The sequence below is a fragment of the Rhea americana genome, unplaced genomic scaffold (genome assembly GCF_003343005.1).
Source record: "Rhea americana isolate MKP2758 unplaced genomic scaffold, rheAme1 scaffold_186, whole genome shotgun sequence".
Lineage (NCBI taxonomy): Eukaryota > Metazoa > Chordata > Aves > Rheiformes > Rheidae > Rhea > Rhea americana.
The window spans coordinates 1,748,870-1,770,894 of NW_028185994.1; the positions used below are offsets into that span (position 1 = coordinate 1,748,870).

Here is a 22,025-nt window from a genome sequence, read left to right on the forward strand (position 1 = left end):
TTCTGAAGGATCAGCCTTGATCCTAAACTTTTTACTGGCTAGAACCAGTAACAACGCTGCCCACTTCTACCTCAGTAAACCACACAAAGTTTTTTCTATGACTGAAGAGCCTTTCACAGAAAGAATATATCTCTGAACTATACAGTTGCTAAATCTGAAATCTAGCAGAAGCAGCAGTAGCATTTCTAATCAGCTGCACATAAAACTCCAAGTATATTTTGTTAAATGAGCACCAAAGACTAACAATCTCTTACTAGATCCCAAACCAGTAACTCTCACTACATACCATGCAGGCCAACAGTCTAAAATCCTCTGAGTGCTTTACCGAGCTGAACTGGTGCAATAGATGTTACCTCATTTTCTTTTCTTGCGCCACAAAAGTTCTGGCCTATAAATTACATTTACATGTTTTACTGACAGATACTTACTTCAGTGAAAGAGAATAGTCATGCTTGCTTGTTTGACTATTCCTTACAAGGTAGCTACACTCTTTACATAAACGTAACAGGTTTTCTGCATCTGTCCGACTGATTGCTCCATGATACCATCTAGGAAAAAGCAGAGAGATTAAGACATGCATATTCCGACTGATACTGCTTTTGCTAGTTTGTTCCTTTAAGATACGAATAAATAACATTTAAAGATCTAACATCCTAAAGACAAAAAACACATTGCTTGCCTTACCTGAAGTTAACATTAAGGCTGGGCTAGCTTGTAGTTCCTTTTCACTGAAGAGAAAAGCTTAGATCAGGACAGCACATGACAAGATTGACGTAATTTTTTTTATGTAATAAATTCTCATCAAGAGCAGGACATTGTAATCTCTAACTTGCAAGCAYTAGACCCCCAGGATACATGCTTACTCCCTTTTGTCCCCATACTACATCAGCATTTCAACTGAAAGCAAACAAAACCACTTATGAAGAATAAAAACAATTGAAATAGGAAGATACTTGCAAAAAAGTCTTTAAGAAAAGAGAAGAGCAATCAAGAAAGGTGCTTATTTCTCCAYTGTGAAAACAAAGACACTTTCTAAGCACGGCTGGGAAAACACCAGTGTTTTTAGTAAATCCTTGGGGGTATCTGTCAAAAGGACATGATCAGTTTTGAAAACTCTTCTATATTGAGAAGAAAGGAACTCAGAAGAGAAAAAGTGAGTCCTTTATTAAACTGAACATTGCAATCAAAGAATACTTCAGTTTTTAATCAAAATCTTAAAATCCAGTAACAAACACTGAAAAGCAGCAGGTCCTTCCCCCAAATTTCCTCAAGCACATAATGAGCCTGGCACTGCATGGAATCAATCACACCTTTAAGAGAAATCTCCTCCTTACCGCAGCTGCGAGCTGCACTTCAAAGCATGAGATGGTGCTACTGTGCCTGCATAGGATGCATACACCAGAAATGCTCTCTGCTAGTCAATGACAGGAACCATGACTGGCCTTGTGCAAAAGTTTCCTTCCATTTTTTTCTAATTTTATCTCTCTGCTAACCTCCTCCAAGAAGGGAGCTGCTCTACCTAAAGCTAAGTGAATAAACACCAGAGAGATTCCTTTCACGGGTATCTCTTAAACACCTTGGGCCAACATCAGCTCCGTTGTCAAATCTAATGAATGCGCTAAACAAAAGCTGGTGACCAAATTAAAAATTCATCAAGTGCCTGCTCTGATTGCCACCACAGTCTGTATTACAGAAAGCAACAGAAGGGTTAAACTATTGTATATTCAACACAGACCAGGAAGGGATGCTGTGACAGCTCTACCACACCACAAGCAGCAACGAAGGATCCTCAAGAGTGGTTATTTTCAGACAATGTTCCCTCTTCCCCCATCAGCTACTTACTACTGAAGGATGTTTCTCAACAAGCAATTTAAAAGCTAGGTTGTATTTTGAGCATAACGGAAGGATGCTAAATTAATAAGAGTCTATCAGAAAATGGAATTGGGAAAGAACCTCAATTCCTAATATCACAGGTAATTTCTCTTTCTGTTCCCCAAGGAAAGTGGCAAATAAAACCAATATAAAACACAAGCCCAGCCAAAACTAGGGAAGTGTCATGAAATCTAAGAACATCAAGTTGCTTGCAAGAAACAAAACTGGATTTTAGAAATAGAGTTGGGAGAAGAACAACAAAGTATAGAGAACTGGGAATGGAAAAACATCTGATCTGAGCCAGAGCTCAGAAGCTCTGGTTACAGCTGAGAGTAAATATGAGTATTCAGAAGTGTAATTGCTTGTGCATCGCATGGCAATGGAGACRGGACAATCAGACTATTCATGCCCCGGATAACCAGACAGATAAGCATGGTGCTATAACCAGCTGAAGGTTCTCAACTTGCCGTTTCAACCGTATTGCAGCTGCTTGCCCTGAGTATGCCTATTCTTCAGATGTCAACATACAGATTATTTTTACAGAAAGGTCAAGACTTGAATGTCAAGAATAAGTTCACAGAAGRGTGAAATGATACTTGGGAAACAGGTCAGTGAAACCTCACATCCYGAAAAAATACAATACAAATCTAGAAGCAAAGTTCAAATGTAACTATGTACTTCTAYCTTTATCAGGATTTTCTCCTAAGGTTAATTTAAAGCATCCTGATACGTGGCTTGTTGACAAAATTAAGGACATCATGAAGAATGTCTATGATCATATTTCAGCTCTCAGAGGCCACAGCTTCACTGAAGACAGGACAGCTGCATCGGTTATGCAGCAGTGCAATCAGTTACTGCAGTTCATATAATGCACAACACTAAACTGTCCCTGAATTGGTCAGAGTAAAACAGGATGTCACCAGGTCTTGTATATAAGCCTGAGAAGGATTCACTTTCAACAGGATGCAGAGAACAAAGCAGAGCACGCTTTTCTTTTTTCACTGTTGCTTTGAGGAAGCCAAACAATTTCATTCAATTTCCCTGTGTCTATGAGTTACTAAGTTCGTAAACGGGGATCTTATAATCACAACCAACTCATTGCTTGACATATTATCACACATTGGTGTTTCAGTCCATTAGGGAAACTTCCTGGCCTATGCTTTGCTAATTCTCTTGTTAATTAGCATGTTTCCTTTCGTTGAGATCCTGCTGTCTACTAGAACAGAATCCGTATTTGTAAAGAGAAAGAATGAGGGACTGGCTTGGCAGATGCTGTGGAGAGGTGTCACTAAAATGTGATTAGTTTGGATGAGTATGATTAATCTACGGTACAATAAATCCAAGCTATTTAATTTTCTCCACATTATTGTTAACTGCACGTTCCTTTCATATTTGATCCTGCATACATATGAACCAAAAAGAGTCTGGTATGAATAATTTTATTTCCTTTAATTATTGAAGTGTGCTGAATCTGCAGTCTTTAATTTTAATTTGCAGTGATCAGCCTGCCTAATGTGTCTGTTGCAAATTAAGGACTAAACATAAACATCAGATTGCCTCACGAATTAAGTAGGTTACCAAAAACATTCAGCATATTTATTGAAAGATAACTACACAATAACCTATATAAGAATCAAAAGTTAATTAACATGTTCAACTTTCTACAATATTTTAAAAGTGTTTTTGGACTAGAACTATTCAAGTTTGAAGATCAAATTTTATAGACAAATGGAAAGCACTTTAAAGATTGACCTATAGTGTTCAGTGAGTAATTTCACAAGAGAGGTTGCTCTTCCCTCTGCCAGTGAGCAGGTGCCTCAAAGCTTTCACTGTGGTTAATGGGATAGAACATGACACCATGTGAGTGATATTATTCTCCATTTCAAGCTTAAGGGCCCAAATGTTGCACGGAGATAGAGTGCCAAAGGAAAAGGAACTTCTGGAACTACCTTCCCTTAGACACAACTGTCAGACAGGAGTATTCTCTCCTACTGAGGATTTGAGGTGTGATAGGATTCAACACTAACACTCTCAATACTGCTACTGCTCCTGGACAAAGTTTTTTTCCACTCTAAGAGCATTCAAATGCAAGCTAAATTATGTCTTCCCTCTTCTCCAAAAATAAGTTCTCCATCTAACTTAGAACATCATGGCCTGGTGTAGGACCATTTTGATGGATTCAAGACACAGTTCAATGACCCTACTGAGTGCATTTCTTGGACTCCTCAGTGCTCACAGACAACAGTCTAACTAGCACAAACTGTATCACAATAATATTTTTTTTTCTCTTTTGGATTAGACAAGATTCCAGCCCTGTCTTTGAGGTTGCACCTTTAGTATGGTTGAGGACAGTGGATCATTCCAACGCACAAACCATGTTAATTAACATGTTCATGGTTAGGGAAGGACAGCAATGAGGCAGAACAGAGTCACTCTTTGAATCTGGAGATGAAAAGCCACTCTACATATCATCCTGAATTTGACAACATGATAGCAGAAATAACTGTCTCTTTTTWAAAAAAATCTATAACCTAGAGCAGTGTTACATATAGACGTAAGGCACATGTGAGATACCAGAAGTATGCTATATAACCATAARTATATGGAATTCATGAAGCTCTAAAGCACAGTTCAGATGCATATGATACACACCTATTTCCCCCAAAGTAATGAAATAACYTGGAGGAAAAGTGGAATAAGCCACATGTGACTTGGCAGATAAAATTCACTGTTCCTGAGGTGAGTTCAAAGAGGTTCTTATTTAACYTTTTTTTATCCCTCACAGAAATTACTTAGGTTCTGTAGAAATAATAATTTTCTGTGAGCATTAACAAGGACCACAGAGGAAGAGGCGTTGTACAGCAGGACAGAGGACATCTGCTGCTCCTATAAGTGTTTGCAAAGAGGTAGAGAGCAATTACTGTGCTTACTTACATCTGTTTTTCCAGTGGAATAGTTGGATCTATTCTCTCTCCAAGGATTCCACAAAACTCGGGACTGCCATGTTTGATGGGTTTAAAGCCTCCTCTGAGTGCTCGTAACTGCCTGCGCTGGTCATTTGAGAGAGGAGGAGATGCCTGCCGTTTCTCACTTCCATTAAACTGGGCTGCAAGATACACAATAGTTACCTCTCCAGGCAAGCAAGGTTAACAAGGACCAACATAGCTGTAGCATTTAGAGAGCTGTCACACTTTTCAGGCAGAATAAGCATGCATTCACTAGCATGAAATCTAGGGGTTTATCTACAAAATTGTGTATAATCTGAAGATGTCTTATTTAATGGTGCACAGCACAGWCTCAAAACTCTTGCCTTTATACAACTCAGTAATATAATCCACACGCTCCCAAACACAGGTAAAATGCCAGTGCTTATCTTAACACTTCTGATATTCTCTCGCCATAAGGTGATACTGTCATACTATATACCTCACAGTGCCAAAGACAACCTTTTCAGTCATTTCACCTACTACAATTAAGACAACAAACAGGTTAGAGCACCAAGAATTCATCTTGCTTCAGCTATATGGAATACTAAAAAAAAAAAAAAAAAAAAAAAAAAAAAAAAAAAAAAAAAAACCAACATATCCACTTATACAAAGCTGGCACAAGCCTTTTTTGTCTTGAAATACAAGGGTACAAGGAGTGATGAAAAAGGAAAATGCCATTTGTCGGTTTCTCTCACAAACTGTGTTATTCCAAGGAAAGAGATACAGCTTATTAGCAGAGCTGTAATTTCTCAGAACACCACATCGTCTGTAACAACACACATAATAATGAGACCTGCATCCTCATGCCTATAAAAACTACACTTACAGATTCTATGCATTCCAATTCTTATAATCAATTTCTATAATATGACACTATTAAAGGAGAGAATATTGGCAGAACCAGTTACATGAGCTACCCATACCATCTTTTTCAGGTCATCTAGCAGGGATCATGTAAAACAAATGTCACTGATGTCAAGAGGTAAACACCACAAGTCCCACATACATGCACACACACACAGGGCAATCAGCTCTCATGTGAATTTAAGAAGCAAAGATAGAACAAAATGTTGTAAGGATGCYTAAAGGGCATCCCTGCAACAGCATGCTACAGATCTCACACATTTAGAGCTCAGCTCAGATGGCTACTGGTTTGAAGCAGCTYTACGGAACAGAAGGCAGCTGTACACTTCGTTAAGATAATGTATAAAGAAGAGAGATGAGGGAGGAGTTCTGGGTTATTTATTTGTTTGTTTATTTTTTAGTTTAGGAGATTCAGGATAGTTCTAGATTGTTCCTCTAACTAGTTAAGTCAGTAGAAATTACTGCCAAAGTGGGGCAAATGTATTCAAACATATTCTGAAGCTTACATGGCAGAAATACATATTTTTTTTTTGAAAAATGGAAATTCAGATTTAGCTTAATTACTGGATAATGAAAGTTGATTAGCTGAACAAGGGAAAACAGGGCATGTGTGTACCTGCCACTGAAACACACACACACAACACTTCAGCTGTAAGAAAAACATCTGGTACTATAATTTGGGAACTTTATGAATACTTGCAAATTGAATGTCTTCAGCTACTGAGCAACATCTTTCAGACACCAAAAACATTTAGTTCACAAAACAAACAAACCCTTACCCAACTGTAAACAGCAATATCCTTACAATATCGTGATGGTTGGAAGAAAGGTGTATTCTTCAAAAGTAGCACAGAAAGTTAAATTTCAGAAACTTATGAATGTTTTATTTCTCTGAAAAGCACAGACACTCTGGACTCCAGCTTTTTTTTTATTTTTATTTGTGTGTGTGTGTGTGTGTGTGTGTGTGTGTGTGTGTGTGAATTGAATTGGCAGGAAGAAACAGCCCCAAATGGCTATCAAACAGACTAAAACTGGCAAGTATGATACGCAAAATAAGACATCAGCCCACGTGATGGTATTATCAGAACTCATCTTAGCACCTACAGTGAAGGTTAACCAGCTCAGTTCCAGGCAGCTGGAGTGGAAAACTTCTCATTGACACAATATTTCTGTTTACACGGCCATTACAGTTGTGGAACTGGCTACATCCTTTCCCTTCTCTCCATGCTTTCTCTCTTCTTCTGCTCTGCAGTTGGTGCCATAGCCCACTGGAGGTGGCATSCCAGCACTCCCCTTTTTCCTGTCCCCTGGGGCCTTGGGCACCACCCTTCTGTAAATTAGCAACCGARGCCTGCAGAGCTGGCCAAGTTTGGTATCTGCAGTTCTTCCTCCAGGAATCCAAGCAGTGAGCAGTGGCCATGAATAGGCCATCTGGATCCCTACACACTAGAGAGTCACTTATTTTATAAAACAGTATTTATATGGGCTTTACAAACTTCACATATATTTCTTTTCCCAGAGCTTTGCTACCCCTACATATCAGCCAAGAATCAAGGCTTATGTATTCAAGCAGGAGCCAGTGTTAGCCTGATGTTCTTGAATGGGCTGCCCAGTGTTGCCATCTCCCCTTCCAGAAAAACTTATGTACCAGAAAATTACTTTGTTCTTGTCATTTAGCCAGGTTGTCAGCCGTTCTAACCAAACTCGACTGCCGAGCTCAGCAGGAGGTCTAACAAGACCTGTCCTCATCCCATAAAAGCCTTAAAAACACATCTCAGCTTTAGCTATTATTTCCTTCCTTCTTGCATTACCTTGCAGACTCCAACAAAATAAACCCAGATCTGTTTGTGAAAGAACTCAAGCCATAGACAGGTAACACGCTGCATTGCAAGGAGAACCATTTTTTTTGCAGTCTCATTAACAGCAAATGTTCCTGTGAAAGACTACGCACTTCCCGCTCTGCAAGTGTCAGCATGACACCTGGAGACCAGCTCTGTGCTATGCTGGGGAGACACATTGTGGGAATGATGTCCTCAGCCTGACCAGACATTACAGGCCACGCACAGCTCCAGCTTCTTCCCCATCTGTCCAAGTGCGAGTAGAAACCAGGCTTGATACACACCATTTCAGCAGTAAGTCCTGAACTGATGGCAGGGTAACAAACGTTCCGTTCAGACTTGCATGAATAATTGACGACACAGTAACTCTCGGTGTTTCTTGACRTTTTGGTTTGTTCCTCGGGTCTGTCACACAAACAACTGAAAACATTCACTGTACAAGTCTCATTGTGTCTACACTTTAAATCACAAATGTCTGCCATCCTTCCAGGTGGATCTTAAAAAGGGGAAGTTTTAGCAGTGGTCACCTTCCACTTTGCAACCTCCACAACTTCAGAGGTGGTTGGGACCAGTAAAGTGAGATTTGTCCATTGCGAGCATCTCTGTTACCACTTACGACAAGGTTGTGCTCATCAGAGAAATCCACCTCAGGTAAAATGGAACAAAAAAACACAGGGCTGGTTTGGCAAGCTACACTGAAGAACCCCAGTGCTCAAAAAAGTCAGAAGCGCTTCAGACATCTCAGCAGAAGGACCAAACTTCTGCACTGCAAACATTTTATTGTTTCAAATTTAGAAGCTAGAGCTCTTGTTGTCATGTTTTAAATATTTATACTGCCTGGAAGTCAGATTTACAGTGAGCACTGGTTAGAAAGTAGTCCTAATTTATACTTGCAGCCAATCCTGAAGTATTCATCTGTAACAAATAACCAGTTATCTCAGACATACTAAGTTGTACTGAATTACAGATCTAACCATAGATAATTGATTTGCCTGAAAAAATAAGTTTACCCTCCTAGTACTGTAAAATAGAATTAAAATATAGCTTTTAGAAGTGACAAACTAAACATGCTTCACATGCTGATGTGAACCCATAAAGGATTCATATACTGTAACACTTTAAATTTCCTTTAGTCTGTCAGTTTTAAAAGCTATGCTTTAATTAAGTGTGTCTTCATAAAAGAAAATTACATAATCCCTTAAAAGAAAATTCATACACAGYAAATTAAAGTCTATTATTGGATGGATTATGCCTAATTATTTAAGTCATATGTAGACAAATTAAAAAAACTAAAGATTAAGAATGAACCAACACCAAAACTCCTTTTCTTTTTCAAAGTCAACACTAAAAATAAATACTATTCAGAATTTACCTCATAACAGACAGGAAAAAAAAGGGTGTAAAAATAATTACAAAGCCCAAAGATTTCACAAGGACCAAGTGAGCTGTGATCTAACAGAAACTAATCAATTTATTCCCTTTTTTGGTGAAATAAAACTCAGTCATTTCATATGATAGGCACAATATGTACAAAACAAGGCCCAGGATTTTCATGTGTGTACATATGACTCTTGGGGAGAATTACATTTTAAACCAATAATGTCACTTTTGTGCCTTTTTAATCCTCATTGAGAAACCTGTCTGTCAAGTCACACTTAAGAGTGATCTCACTGGAGGCAGAAATGCCCTGGCCTGCACTGTACTGTAAATATTTAGCTTGTATTTTCAGTGTTGCCGAACAAAGAAGCTTCTGTTTCAGATATTTTGTTCACTTTGGAAAAAAAAAAAAAAAAAAAACTACCTCTGGGCAGGACACAATCACCACCTTTCTGTGGGAAGCTCATGTTAACTCTTTGCCTTTAGAAAATTATCAAAATTACTATTACATACTAATATTCTTTACATACTAATATGCAAGGAAAAATTCAATTTCACAGTGTACTAGGCCACACCACATAAAATACTGCAGAGATATAAATATCCCTAAAGAACTTAATTTTAAAGTTTTATATGTCACTTATTCAGGCATGTCCCCCAGCCCCCCTTTTGGGTAGTTGGAGGGACTTCAACTACCCTACTCCTTGAGCCTCCTATGACTGCTGCTGACATTCTTGTGAGGTCTGGGCTAGCCCAAGGTGACGAAAGGATGAGGATGAATCAAGAATCCCATCAGGCTCCTTTCTTGTGGGCAGATATWAACACAGGGCAAACAGGAGAGACTCTTGAGTGACAGGGACCAAGGGCCTGAACATGGGAGAAAGTAAATCCCAAAGAGATACAAAGAGGCAAGAGGGTGGGACAAAGTGTTAGGTCCAAGAAGGATGGATGAGAGACACTAGGCATGTCTGAGGGACATGAGAAAGGGGAGAGGAAGATAAGACCAGAAGCAGAAGGGAAGCAGGGCAAGATGCAGACATAGTGAGGATGAGGAAGGGACAGACAGAACACAGAGAACAGGCCCAAGGACAGAAAAACCTCCCGAGTCTTGAGCAGAAAACACAAATTCCTCAGAAAGCAAATGCAAAGAGCACTGATGACCCAGTGCAAACCCATAGCTTGTGGCAATGCAGAGCTGCCTCATATCCTGGGCACAGCTTGAAGATCCTTCCAGGCAGCAGCCACACTGCCTGTAGAACAGTTTTACTAGGGACTTCACTGCAGAGTAGGCAGGCTTATCTGYCAGAAGACGGAGGCTTCACATTTGCAGAGCACAGGGTGTTCCAGCACAGGGACACACAAAAAGAGAAGAGAATAGCTATTGAATTAGGGCAGCAGTATCTGTGGACCCAGAAAAGGGTCCACAGCACAGCAGACACCAGAAGCAGAAGCTTTCAGACACAGATGCCAGATTAATTTCCAGCACATGCAACAGAACAATCGTGCTGCTGTGCAAGCCTAAGGATGTACCTCTCCTCTGACCATGGCCAAACCGATAAGCCTGTCTTGACACACAATAGGTATCCCACATCGCAACTAGGATTCTTGTAGCCAGACAGCCTCCCAGTACAAGCCAAGCAAGCATTTTATTGGCCCCAGTAAAAGTGATAACTCAGCTCAGACAAGCCTGAGACTCAAAGCTGTTTTTATCATGGCAGGGCTTAGCAGCAGAGCTGTGTCCTAGTGGAAGCTACACAAGCAGGTTAGGCTTCTGTGTTGGAGTTCATGTTCTTTAGAGAGAGAGAGATTTCTTTTACTTACACGGCATCCAGCAGAACTGGATGTTGGGTTAGGTCTAGGCTCCAGAAAGTTACCAGCATTCACTTAATGGAAAGTGACTGAGCCTGGAAATCTCCAAAAGTACTAAGAGCAGACATGATAGAGCAAACCATACTACTAGAAAACAGAAATCAACTTTCTCCAGTCCCTCTTCTCTTCCATAGGAGTCTAACAATATGAATGGGGTTGCTGGGCAAGAGGTTTCTTGTCAAGCAGTTCCTTCATGTTCATCCCCCTCTTTCTTCCTCCCAGCCACATTTGTCAGGATAGAAATTATGGATAACAGCTTGGGTTGGAAACAAACCCAAACTAACCCCAAACTAAAGATGCAGAACAAATGAAGTAGAGAGGCAGAGTTACTCTCATAATAGACCCGCACCGTTCTACTTCACTATGCTGTAAGAGGAACATATTCCTGACAAAGCCATCTCCACCTGCCTATTAGGGTATCACATCAGAAACAAAGAGAAAGTATATTTTCACAGCAGGCTATTCGCAGAACATCAACGCTATAGAGTTCTGTAGAGAACTGTCATTCTCATTTCTGTAGTGTTGCAGTATCATGACACGCAGCATTGCAAAAGCACAGAATAATTCAGAAGACTCCTGCTCAAAGCAGAGGCTGCTATCAGAACGACCAGGTTGCTCAGGGATTTATCCACTCATCCCTTAACAATGAATGTAAACATCCAGGAATGGACACTGCAAAACCCCTCTTTGAAGCCTGTTCCAGTGTTTCACTGTTCTCATGGGGATTTTTTCCCCTCAAATCCATTTGGAATCTTTCCTGATTTAACTTATGCCTGTTGCCTCTCATCTTCCACCAGGCACCTGCATCTGTGAAGAATCTGACTCTATCTTCTTGAAGACCTCCTTGTAGAGGAGCTCTTGGAGAGGAGTGTATTGGAAAGCTGCTACTAGATCCCCCCAAAGCTATTGACTAAACAAACTCAGTTGCTTCAACATCCTTGAGCCCCTTTACCACCTTAGAGGCCTGTGGCTGAACTTGTCCTGATTAATAAATGTCTGTCTTGTACTGGGGCACCCATAACTGGGTACAATATTCCATATACAGTCTAACAAGTGTAAAAGAAGCATAATACTTCAAAGTTTAGCAGTAGGGTAAACATCTATTTGGGCAGAGAAAAAGAACTTCTTAAACCGTTCTACTTCCAAAATAGATGCCTCACTCATTACAATCAGTGAATCACATTTATAATATGAGCAGTCCCACAAGAATAGCCCATCCTGCTCACAAACCAACACACAAGAATGCTCATAGAGCCAAATCCTTTTAYGAAGAGGAACAGAAGTCCTGTCTTTGTTGTCCTGGTAAACTGTCAGACAGCACAACACGTCCTACACGACATAGAGAAAAAGCCGATTTACAGAGCAATCCTGGGAGCAAATGTTTGATTTTTTTTTCAAGTGGTGGAGAGAACAACTCCACCTTTTACAGTACAAGGCAAACAAACATCACAGAACAATACGTCAGATCAGGTTCTCCACAAAGTATTGGAGAACTCAAATTTGTTATCGTTGCACACAACTGCAATTTGACTGCAGTGCAGGCAAACAGAATGGAGTTCATTTCAGATAATAAGTACAAACAGGTTTTGAGAAGGTTTTAATGTAATTTTGAATAAAGATATCCTCACAATAAGAGTGGTCTACTATTAGATGGAAGTGACAGAGCTCCCAAGAGAAGTGTACAGAAGCTTTTTTTCCTGTTTTGTTCTTGGACTTGTTGGAAAGCTGGAAATACATTTTACATTAATAGTGATACAGGAAGATGTTAAAACTTCACATGTTTTCAGTTCAACAGCTCAGAATAACCTCCCCATGCCAGCACTTTAAACAGTAGTTCAACAGAACTTTCATGACTTTGCTATGCAAAAGCACACGGAAATCAGCAACACAGAAGTTACAAACAACCAATATATTTCACTTGGCTATTTTTGTGTTACTCAAGGACATACTAAGAATCAAAAATTTGCAGTTGCTTAACCAGTGTTTTCTTTTTTTCTATGTGAGCTTGCTCTCAGTTTCATGCTTCAGTTACGTACCAGAAGACAAATAAAACGTGGGTTTTGTACTAAGCGTTAACACTGCAGCAAGGCTCTGCATTGCCATTCTCCTCCTGAAGCAAAACATTTCCTCGAGAGCATGCAGATTCTGAACAATCACTGTAAAACAATCAAAATGCAATRCAGATAACATAAAAATCTCTTCTATAGAGAAAGAGATATTCCACAATGAGTTACTAGGAGCCCCTGGTTAATCTGATGTATTTCTCTTATGCTCAGGTTGAATAGCTTTGCAAAAACTCTGTCTTATCTGTTGTGTGTGTTTTCACAACCGTGGCTGACTCCTGCTTCAGCACAGAGGCAACAGACATGTGGAGAAACCATTTTCACTTCATTTACTCCATGCTAGTCTGTTTCAGAGGCAGCTCTTCGCATTTGTCCTGGTTGGATTTCATGAGACTGCTGTCAGTCCATTTCTCCAGTCTCATCCAGTCTCTCTGAAAGCCAGTCCTGCATCTCCAGTTTGATATCATTGCAAATCTGRTGAGATATGTTACCTCTCCTTCTCCAGGTTACTGATAGAGATGTTAAACAAGAAAGGTCTCAGGACAGACCCCTAAGGAATCACACCTGTAACCAATCTCCAGGAAGAGTATGAACCACTGAACACCACCCTGTGAGCCCAATGAAGCTGCCACATTTTCACTCATCTAAATTGTAACATTCCAAACCACATAATAAAGGTGTTGCAGCAGCACATTTTGAGGCTGAAGTCACTGTAGATGCACCAACTGCATGAGCAGGTCTTTTAATTTAAATACAGAAAGCAATGAGATTTAACAAACAGGATTTATCACAGGATAAATTCACACTAGATATTCCTTAACATTGCTCCTAAGACTCTTCCATGCCTCCATATAGAGCTACATCCCTTTCCTTACCTCCTCACTCCCAGAATCCTGACCATACACAGTTTTCCCTTTGGCCTATGTTCCCCAAGCTTTCTGTCAAGCTTACACCCAAAATGTAAGGACTCTGTTTTCAGATACAGCTTTTACCCAGAACTTGTCACCAAGAGATAAATGGAAGAKCAACATCCTACAAGAGCTTCCTGGAACAGGGCCAGAATATCAGACTTAGCTGGGCTTTGCTAARGGTACAGAGGTTCTATCAAGGAAACAATCCTTGGCCCCCAGAATTACATTAGACAGGGTAGCATCCAGGCAGGCTTTGAATATCTCCAGAGAAAGAGACAAAGGGCTCATCTGGGACTTGTACCCAGGACCTCTCACATCCTAAGCAAGAACCATACCCCTAGACCAATGTGCCATTACTGCTCAATGAAGTCCACTCAGCCACTTTCTGCAATTTAACAGGAAGGAGAAAGAAGAAGCAGAGCCCAACCAATATTACCACAAAGCACAAGCATTCACAGAAACCGCAAACTATTTAGTGTGAGATTTCTTAGACTGACAAGTTCTGAGACCTTCAGCAGTTCAAAAGCATTCATCTGAAAACAAATTCTACACATCTAGAGAGATGCTCCAATTAGAATGGAGACAACACTCATGACAAACACCAAGAAACAAAACTGAGTAGAGGCATGCTACCGCATGCATGCTGCACAGCTACTTTTTAATCCAGCTTCTTTGGGAAGCAGCTCACCACTCAAAGGACCTTGCAAAACATCTCTCTCATCATGCAGTCACACAGCAATCAACATCCATTGTAGCAGGTCTAATAAAACAGAGAGTGCTGACATGAACCAAGTGCTGAATGAGTCTACAGGAGTTCAGCTGAAGCACCAAACCAGTGAAAGGATTGTTCTATACTTCTGCAATAGATAAAGACTTGAGACTGCCCACATTTGCCTTTCAGAGCTTTCTTTTCTTTTTTGTCCTCCCCCTCCCCCCCAAGCAGCAATGCTCAAATTCTCCTAAGGACACGCACATATGCTATGGGCATGGGAGGGAATTTTATAGTTGGGATCTAGCAATCCTACCTGCCAGGGCTGGGATGGTGACTTTGTTCCATTCCCACGGCTGATCGTACTCTTCTGCAGGCCTGTCATCATCCTGTGGCAACTTGCTTTCTCGTAAACGCTGACTCACCACACTTTCAGAATCTGATTCCAGACCACTGCCTTCTGGTTCATAGGGTGTGTCATAGAGCTGCAGGCTTTTTCGACGGGACTTCACATTCTCCTCTCTCTGAAATTCTGTTGACAAAAAAAAAAAAAAAAAAAAAAAAAAAAAAAAAAAAGAAAATTCCATTAATGTCACTACTGACCATGTCTTATCATTGCAGTTAATAATTTTACAGTGTTTAACTTCCAGGCACTTCATAATATCCATGTAATTATACTACAGATGATAAGCTGCTACAAGACTTCTAAAACCCATCTCTCCGTTTAGTAACTGTCTGGAAGCAACAGTTTGCGCTACGTAACAAACAGCTGCAGCACATTCTCCTGCTTTCACCAACATACTTCAGCTTTTACAGAGCCAGATTACAGGGATCACACTGTACTTGTAAGCCGGTGTCAAGCACACTTGCAAGCAATTGCACGTAAATTCTGAGAACACCGATGTTTATGTATGCTGTTAAGTCTTCAAGAAGACATCAGTTCGAAGCACAACTCCAAGATACCAAGATGGATAAAAAATAAATCCCACAATAATTATTTCCACTGACCTAATTATATATGCAGTTATCACTAAAAAAGCCAAAATATCAACAGACAATGAGCTGAGGCTAAATTAATCATAGGAAACAAAGACAGTGATACCTAGACCTTAGCTTACGTTATTTCAATATTAAATTAACAATGACTGTCCAAAAGATGGACATGTTGAAGCTCAGCAAAAGGGAAGAGTGCACTGCCATCACAAGCAGGCCGAACCACAAGCCAAGCTGTGTTTGGAAGAACACGGACAGCAAATAGAGAGAGAAGCCTTCAAGYCCTCTCTTGGTCCTCAGGAAGGATGCATCCGCTGGACTACTGTGCCCAGTTGGCACGTGCCCCCCTCCACAGAGCYGATAAAACCAGAAAGGGACCATCACCAGCTGGGCAGCAGCCTGAGGTAGATGGCTGGTTAGTCTGATGAGGAAGAGGCTGAGGGGCATCTAACAGCATCCCACAGTACCTGAGGGGCAGTTGGAACCAGTCCTTCTCAGCCGTGCCAGGCAATGCWACAAGGGGCAGCAGGGGCAAGATGTGGGCTGAGGGATCCAGGTGCRGCACTGGGAGAACCTTTTTGCCTTGCAGAATGGTATGTCCTGGACAGGCTGCCCTGGAGGTATTGGTGGTGGGGGGGGGTCTTCATTCTTTGAGATTTACAAGCTTTTGCTAGGCAAAACCTGGGCTACTCCATTTAGTGCTGTGGGCACTTGACTCCTCTGAGTAATCAGAGGCTGGGCAGAAAACTACCTGGGGGCTTTTCCCATTCTGTGAATTATCACACATGTCAACCTGTGCAGACACAACATCAAAGAAGATTTTCAAGCTCCAGTGATTAATTTAGTTCTCACTTGCATGCCAGGTAATTTCCATTTAGGCTACAGAAAAGTCTTGCAAATCTTCAGGAGTATAGCCTACTGAAACTTTATGGGGAGTCTGATATGAACAAGTCACGTCATACAGGATGCAAGGTGAGAGTTCTTCCAGCATTCAGCTCCCAATATGGGACAATCCAGCCCACAGGTGGGCTGCAAATCAATTTTCACAATGTCTTTGCAAACTTTACTCTGTGAATTTACAGTTTATTTTTTCTGCACACTGTCAACGGTAACAGTCCGCAGATAAGTACTGTGTTGATGTACAAAGGCATTGCAGGAATGGATTTTGATGACCACCAAATAAGCTTTCATCTTTTGCTAAATATCTGTGTTGCCACGCACAAAGAACTGTAAATAGATATATCATATTGCTTAAAGCATTTAACAACTCTGCATTGCCTCTACGGCTCCATGCTCCAGCTTAGGAAGTGTACTCAGAACTAAGGTTTATGAAACATTTCCTGCATCAGTGTGAAAACACCCAGAATTCAACCAATATATTTTCATACTTTGAAAAGAAACAGTCAAAAAATATTTCAATCTTCCCTCTGGTCTAGCCAAAAAAGCTTAAAGTGTCAGGGTAAATTCAGTAGCAGGTGAAAAAAATGCTGGCCCATTAGCTCCTCCTTGTTCTAAGTAGACAGAATTTTAAGTCCTTACCCATGGAAATGAAACAGTTCTCCCATACAGGAACCAACAGTTGGATACACTACCCTCAAAGGAACCAAGTAGTAGAATCAAGTGAAACCATTATCCTGGATGGCACATGGAAAAGTCATTACTTGCAGCAAATTGCAAAGTTAATTTAAAAGAGAGGGAGAGAGAGACAGGGAGAGAGAGGCTTGTGAGAAAGTGAAGAGGTTGTTTTTTAACCTACAAATGAAGCAAAGATTTACAGCAGCCTGGCCCATAACCCTAAAAACTATTCATTAATTCAAATATTCATATTTGAATATGAAAATTCATATTATCAAAGACAGTACATTAAATAATTGCTTAAAATCTAAACTAAATCAAAAATACTGTGAAAAAAATCTACAGGAGGACAATGTCCTTACTATTTGGAAATACATATTAAATTTACACATTAYGGATACAGCAAATCTGAAGAAATCTACAGCAAAACTAATGATGACAAGTAATACAGATCTAGATAATTCCTAGTTATAAAYAATAGCCACGTTCCTACCTTTGCAATACAATCAAAATCTAGAAAAGGATATCCAGCCTGCTCGAAAGGGATACTTTCAATCCACCAAAAATAAAATATAGTCCTTGTGTTTCAGCTGTCTTTCTAAAAAAATTCTGCTCAAATATACTATGCTGCATTAAGAAACAGCTAATTAACACCTAGGAGTGTTAATACTTTCTTGAATTCTGCTCCTTGAATTGAAAAGAAATAGGGATCTCATTTCCTCTAAGTCACAAAGGCAGGATGTGTCTGTCYTTCAGGACAGTGAAGTCAACCACCGCTACACAAGGAAGCGCGCCTTCCCATGGAAGAGCCACGATCCTGTCCGCGCAGCCATCTTACAAGAAAAATCTACTAGTTTTCAACGTCAAACACAGCTACAATACTGGCTGCTGGTGCACGATGAACATCAGAGTAGAGGAGCTGATAAAGAACTCTTCTTTCAACCTCATGCACAAAAGCATCAGACTATGCAGAAAAGGCAACATTTAAAATACAAGGTGGTCGGTTGCTATTTCATGCCTTGTGGTCAGACAGTAAAGTGACAGATTTTTTGTTATGAAACAAAGAAGCATTAATAGGAAAAGCTTGAAAACTAGCGAGGGTAAGGGAAGAGGGGGGGAAGGTACATGTACATACATGTATGTGTAAACACACACATGCATACATACACACAAATGAAATAAAACATGACTATGATGTTCAAAGATGAACTTCATAAATCTTTCYTTAGATTTACTTAAAAGGAAAATATATGCAGTCTCCTTTATAACACCTTCCGTAAAGTCAAAGTGTATCTTTGAAAATTGGAAGAATATTTATACAGAAAATATTATTTAATCATTTATCTATTTTATTTGGTCAATATATTATTATAATTTATTATTAAAATTGCTTCAATTTTATTGAAAGTTAAAATCAAACACAGCTCAATGAAGAGTTCGATATTTAAGAATTAAGTATCTGAAGATGACATAACGTTTGTGCTTCTCTCCTGATTTTCACGTAGGCTCTAATAATGACAGCTCCAAGTGCTAAAATAGTTACTGGAATGACCAGAGACTACAAAATTGTGTTAATTCTGCTTTTCTGAAGCAAAGCTTTGGGGATTTAGAAGGCCAAGAGTTTTTTCACTGTAAAGGCAGCAAGGGTAGTGAAAAATATATCTAAAGAAAGAGTGCGAAAGGTGTGTACAAGCCATTCTTGGTTTACATTTTAATGCCTTGAAGTTCTAATTTATTAATTGTATCCTCTAAACTCTCACTTCTGATAAAGGACTTTTTTATAGATTTATGTTTATTACGCTAGCTAGCTAATTAAAAAAAAAAAGCAACCATACTTTCCAAAGAAGTTATTTTACTAGCAGGCTAGAAGAGACATCCAAATAATTCTTATTTTCTCAAACTACCAGTTATGACAGAATCAGGCTCCAAGAGCCTGGACTCCTTTGCAAAACTGAGAACCTGACCAGCCAGGTACAGAAACTGAGATATTTGGAAGCATAAGATTATGAGATACGAGACTGATCTTGAAATTCTTCTTTCCATCTGCTGAGCAATTCTGATGTATACCCACATACAGAACAGACCTACAGCTCCACCAGATGAGCAGACAACCCCATGGTGACCATTCCAGCAGTCACACTAAACTGTTTAATAATCTTAACTAACACAAHATGAGAACATTAAGTTCTGACAAAGGCTTCCCCCCCCCTTTTTTTTTTTCAAAAGAAAAGAAATACCAAACCCTCTGAGGCAAACATTTCCGTAAGTGTCACGTGGCAGTAAACTGAACCTTATCTAATAGGCCATTTTCAGAGTAGCACAACTATTGGAAGCATCCCAAGACTTTAATTTCTGTGAAAAACAAGAAGAAAATTTCCTCTTTCACCAGAAGAAAATTTCTTCTGATGAAGTATGATAAAAGCAAAATACAAGAGTCCTCCTGCAAGAGCTGCATGAGGAATGTCACATACAGAAAGGTTCCCTGAAATTAAGCACTGGTAAGAGAGTTTTCTTTTCTTGCCAGACAAGAACACAAGCTAAAGCTTCATCTGGGCAGATGGTGAAGATATTAGAAAAGCACATTCCTGTGTCATAATAAGAACACACCTTGCCTGCCTACAACCAGCACACAGGAAAGGGAATCTCCTGCTCAGCACAAGTAAGGAACTCATCTGCAGTTCTTTACTGCTATGTTAAAAAGGATAGAAGCATCATCAGCATACAGGACTCCAGGCTCTGGCCAAAGTCCTCATGGTGAGTTACACTAATTTTAGTCTGCAAGAGGCAAAACAATATGTCACGCGAATCCTCTGTTCTTTTCAACCTTTCCTGTTCTATGATGAAACTTTTTAAACATTTTACAGACCAAGAGTTCACAGTATCTGTGATAACACAGGCATAGGAATTTCTTTATCACTTCAACAACAGACAGTAATTTCTGCATGTCCCATCATGAAATAAAGAGATTTATAAGGTAATTAGATGCATTAACTTACAGACAAACTAACTGCAGCATAAATAAGCTATTTTGACTGATTAGTGTGTCAGATTCCAGACTGTGCTGACCTACATATATCAGGCATAAATAAAACAAGACAGACCCATTTCTGCTATAGATTTCAGAATCGGTGGAGAACTTACTCCTACCAGCTCCTCAGTTGCTTGCCCTATGACCATACTCCTATCTTAGTGAGACAGATCTGACTATCAACGCAACATGCTGGAAATGGTACTGCCATACAATGCTGATTTCTGAAAGACTGGCACTGATCTTTCCTTTTGTTTTTCCTCTTTTTTTTTTTTTAAGTAAACTACCTGGACTATTAATACCCTTTGCCTAGGAATAAAACTTTGGGCACTAGGACAAAATTCCACTAAKAAGATTCTACACAGTGTTCTCAGTTACTCCCACCTTCATTTAACATTACAAAGCTCAATAAAGAGTTCATGGTCATATCGGTGGATAAAGCATCACCAACTTTGCTATAGCTCTGGATGAAATACTTTGTAGTGCTATTATCTTCAATCAGTTGTAGTTGGTAGAAGCACCTGGATGAATATGCAAGAATTTGCAAAATCACAAGTGCATGTATTTAACTTTCATCACTTACACAGCTATCTGAAGAAGAGTCAGCAGTTAATTGGTTTGTTTACACAAATAATTAAATTTTCAAAACACTGGGTTAGAACAGAATACAGCCATCAGCTTTAAGGATTTCTGCTCCCCCTATCTGGATTAAGACTACAACTCCCCTCTAGATATGGCTTCATTGACAAATCCTCTACCCAGAAGTTGGCACTGAAACAACTCCAATCCTAATGACAAAGATTTAGCTTGCTGTTAACATACTCAAGAAAGCAGCTAGCTATCAACTATGTAACAAGTAAAACTAAACCCAAACGAATGTGAATACCACCCTGATGCTAGCCTCACTTAGAACATTTGTTTCACTCAAACTAGGTAATTCCAGCTGCCAGGGCATTAGCAGTGAAGTGACTTCATCTGGAAATTGCAGATATTTCTGCTATCAAGCTCTCAAGGCACACAGATAAACGGAACATTTATCTTCAGAAAGGTCTGAATTTTTAACAAAAGCAAGCAAAAAAATCCCAACAATTCTTTTCTAGATTCTTTTATTTATTGTTTGCATGAACACAATGCCATACTGGAGGAGGGAGTGTTTCAGCAATCAGGATACAAGCTAATCTATCTACAACTGGAATAGACAATGTGGAGTTACAATCAACACAGCTTTTGAAATGCTGATTTACATTTCACATTCAAGAGCCCCAGTAGAGCTGTCTGCAGGGTGCTTGGAGGACTTGGTATTGTGCACTCTTTTCCTAYGGAAAAGTGTTTGGACAGAGCAGTTCCATATTAAAAAGAAAAGGAGAAAAGAAAGTATCAAGGATCAAGACCTGCTTGTGGACAAACCACATCTATTCTTACCAGTCACTAAAGACCTGGAGTTATCAGTGGGAGCAAAAATAAACTTGGGAAGTTTCTCTTCACACTGACTGACACCGGTAAGTATCTGGTGCATTGCCCTAGACATCATCCTGACAGCTCAGCCAGCTCCTACAGATGAAGACCAGACCAGGGCTAGATCTAAACACAGAAAGCCATACCACACTCTGTGTTCTTCTCACTCTCTATCGCAGGATAGTTCTTGATGAACTGGCTGAAACCTCTTCTCTCTACACGCTCTTGAGGTTTCCAGGCATTCACCTGGCATGCAACTCAATTAAGGGCAGAAAGCAGTAAGGCAGGCTACACATCAACCAATAACCTGCCAGTTTGCTAGAGGCAAATTTGCACAGATGCGAATGTTCAGCCTGACATAAGAACAAGAAAATTGTTTCCAATGAATCTCTTTACTTTCCCTCTACACAAACAGCCCAGAAAAGCTTAAGCAACTGCTTACTTATTCCAGCTTCACTGTTACTGTTTCTTTTTCATGCCATCT

The 22,025-nt window shown here is 39.9% G+C and overlaps 1 protein-coding gene across 1 annotated transcript in view; it reads right to left on the minus strand.

Moving 5' to 3' along the window:
- Positions 1 to 22,025, minus strand: part of SHB (SH2 domain containing adaptor protein B) — a gene marked incomplete at its 5' end in the record, with an annotated part of 48,589 nt that overhangs the window by 18,232 nt on the left and 8,332 nt on the right. The window contains 3 exons of the mRNA XM_085302147.1: positions 429 to 548; positions 4,807 to 4,978; positions 14,807 to 15,022. Of these exons, the coding sequence (XP_085158273.1) occupies positions 429 to 548; positions 4,807 to 4,978; positions 14,807 to 15,022 (508 nt within the window). The remainder of the gene's footprint in view (positions 1 to 428; positions 549 to 4,806; positions 4,979 to 14,806; positions 15,023 to 22,025) is intronic.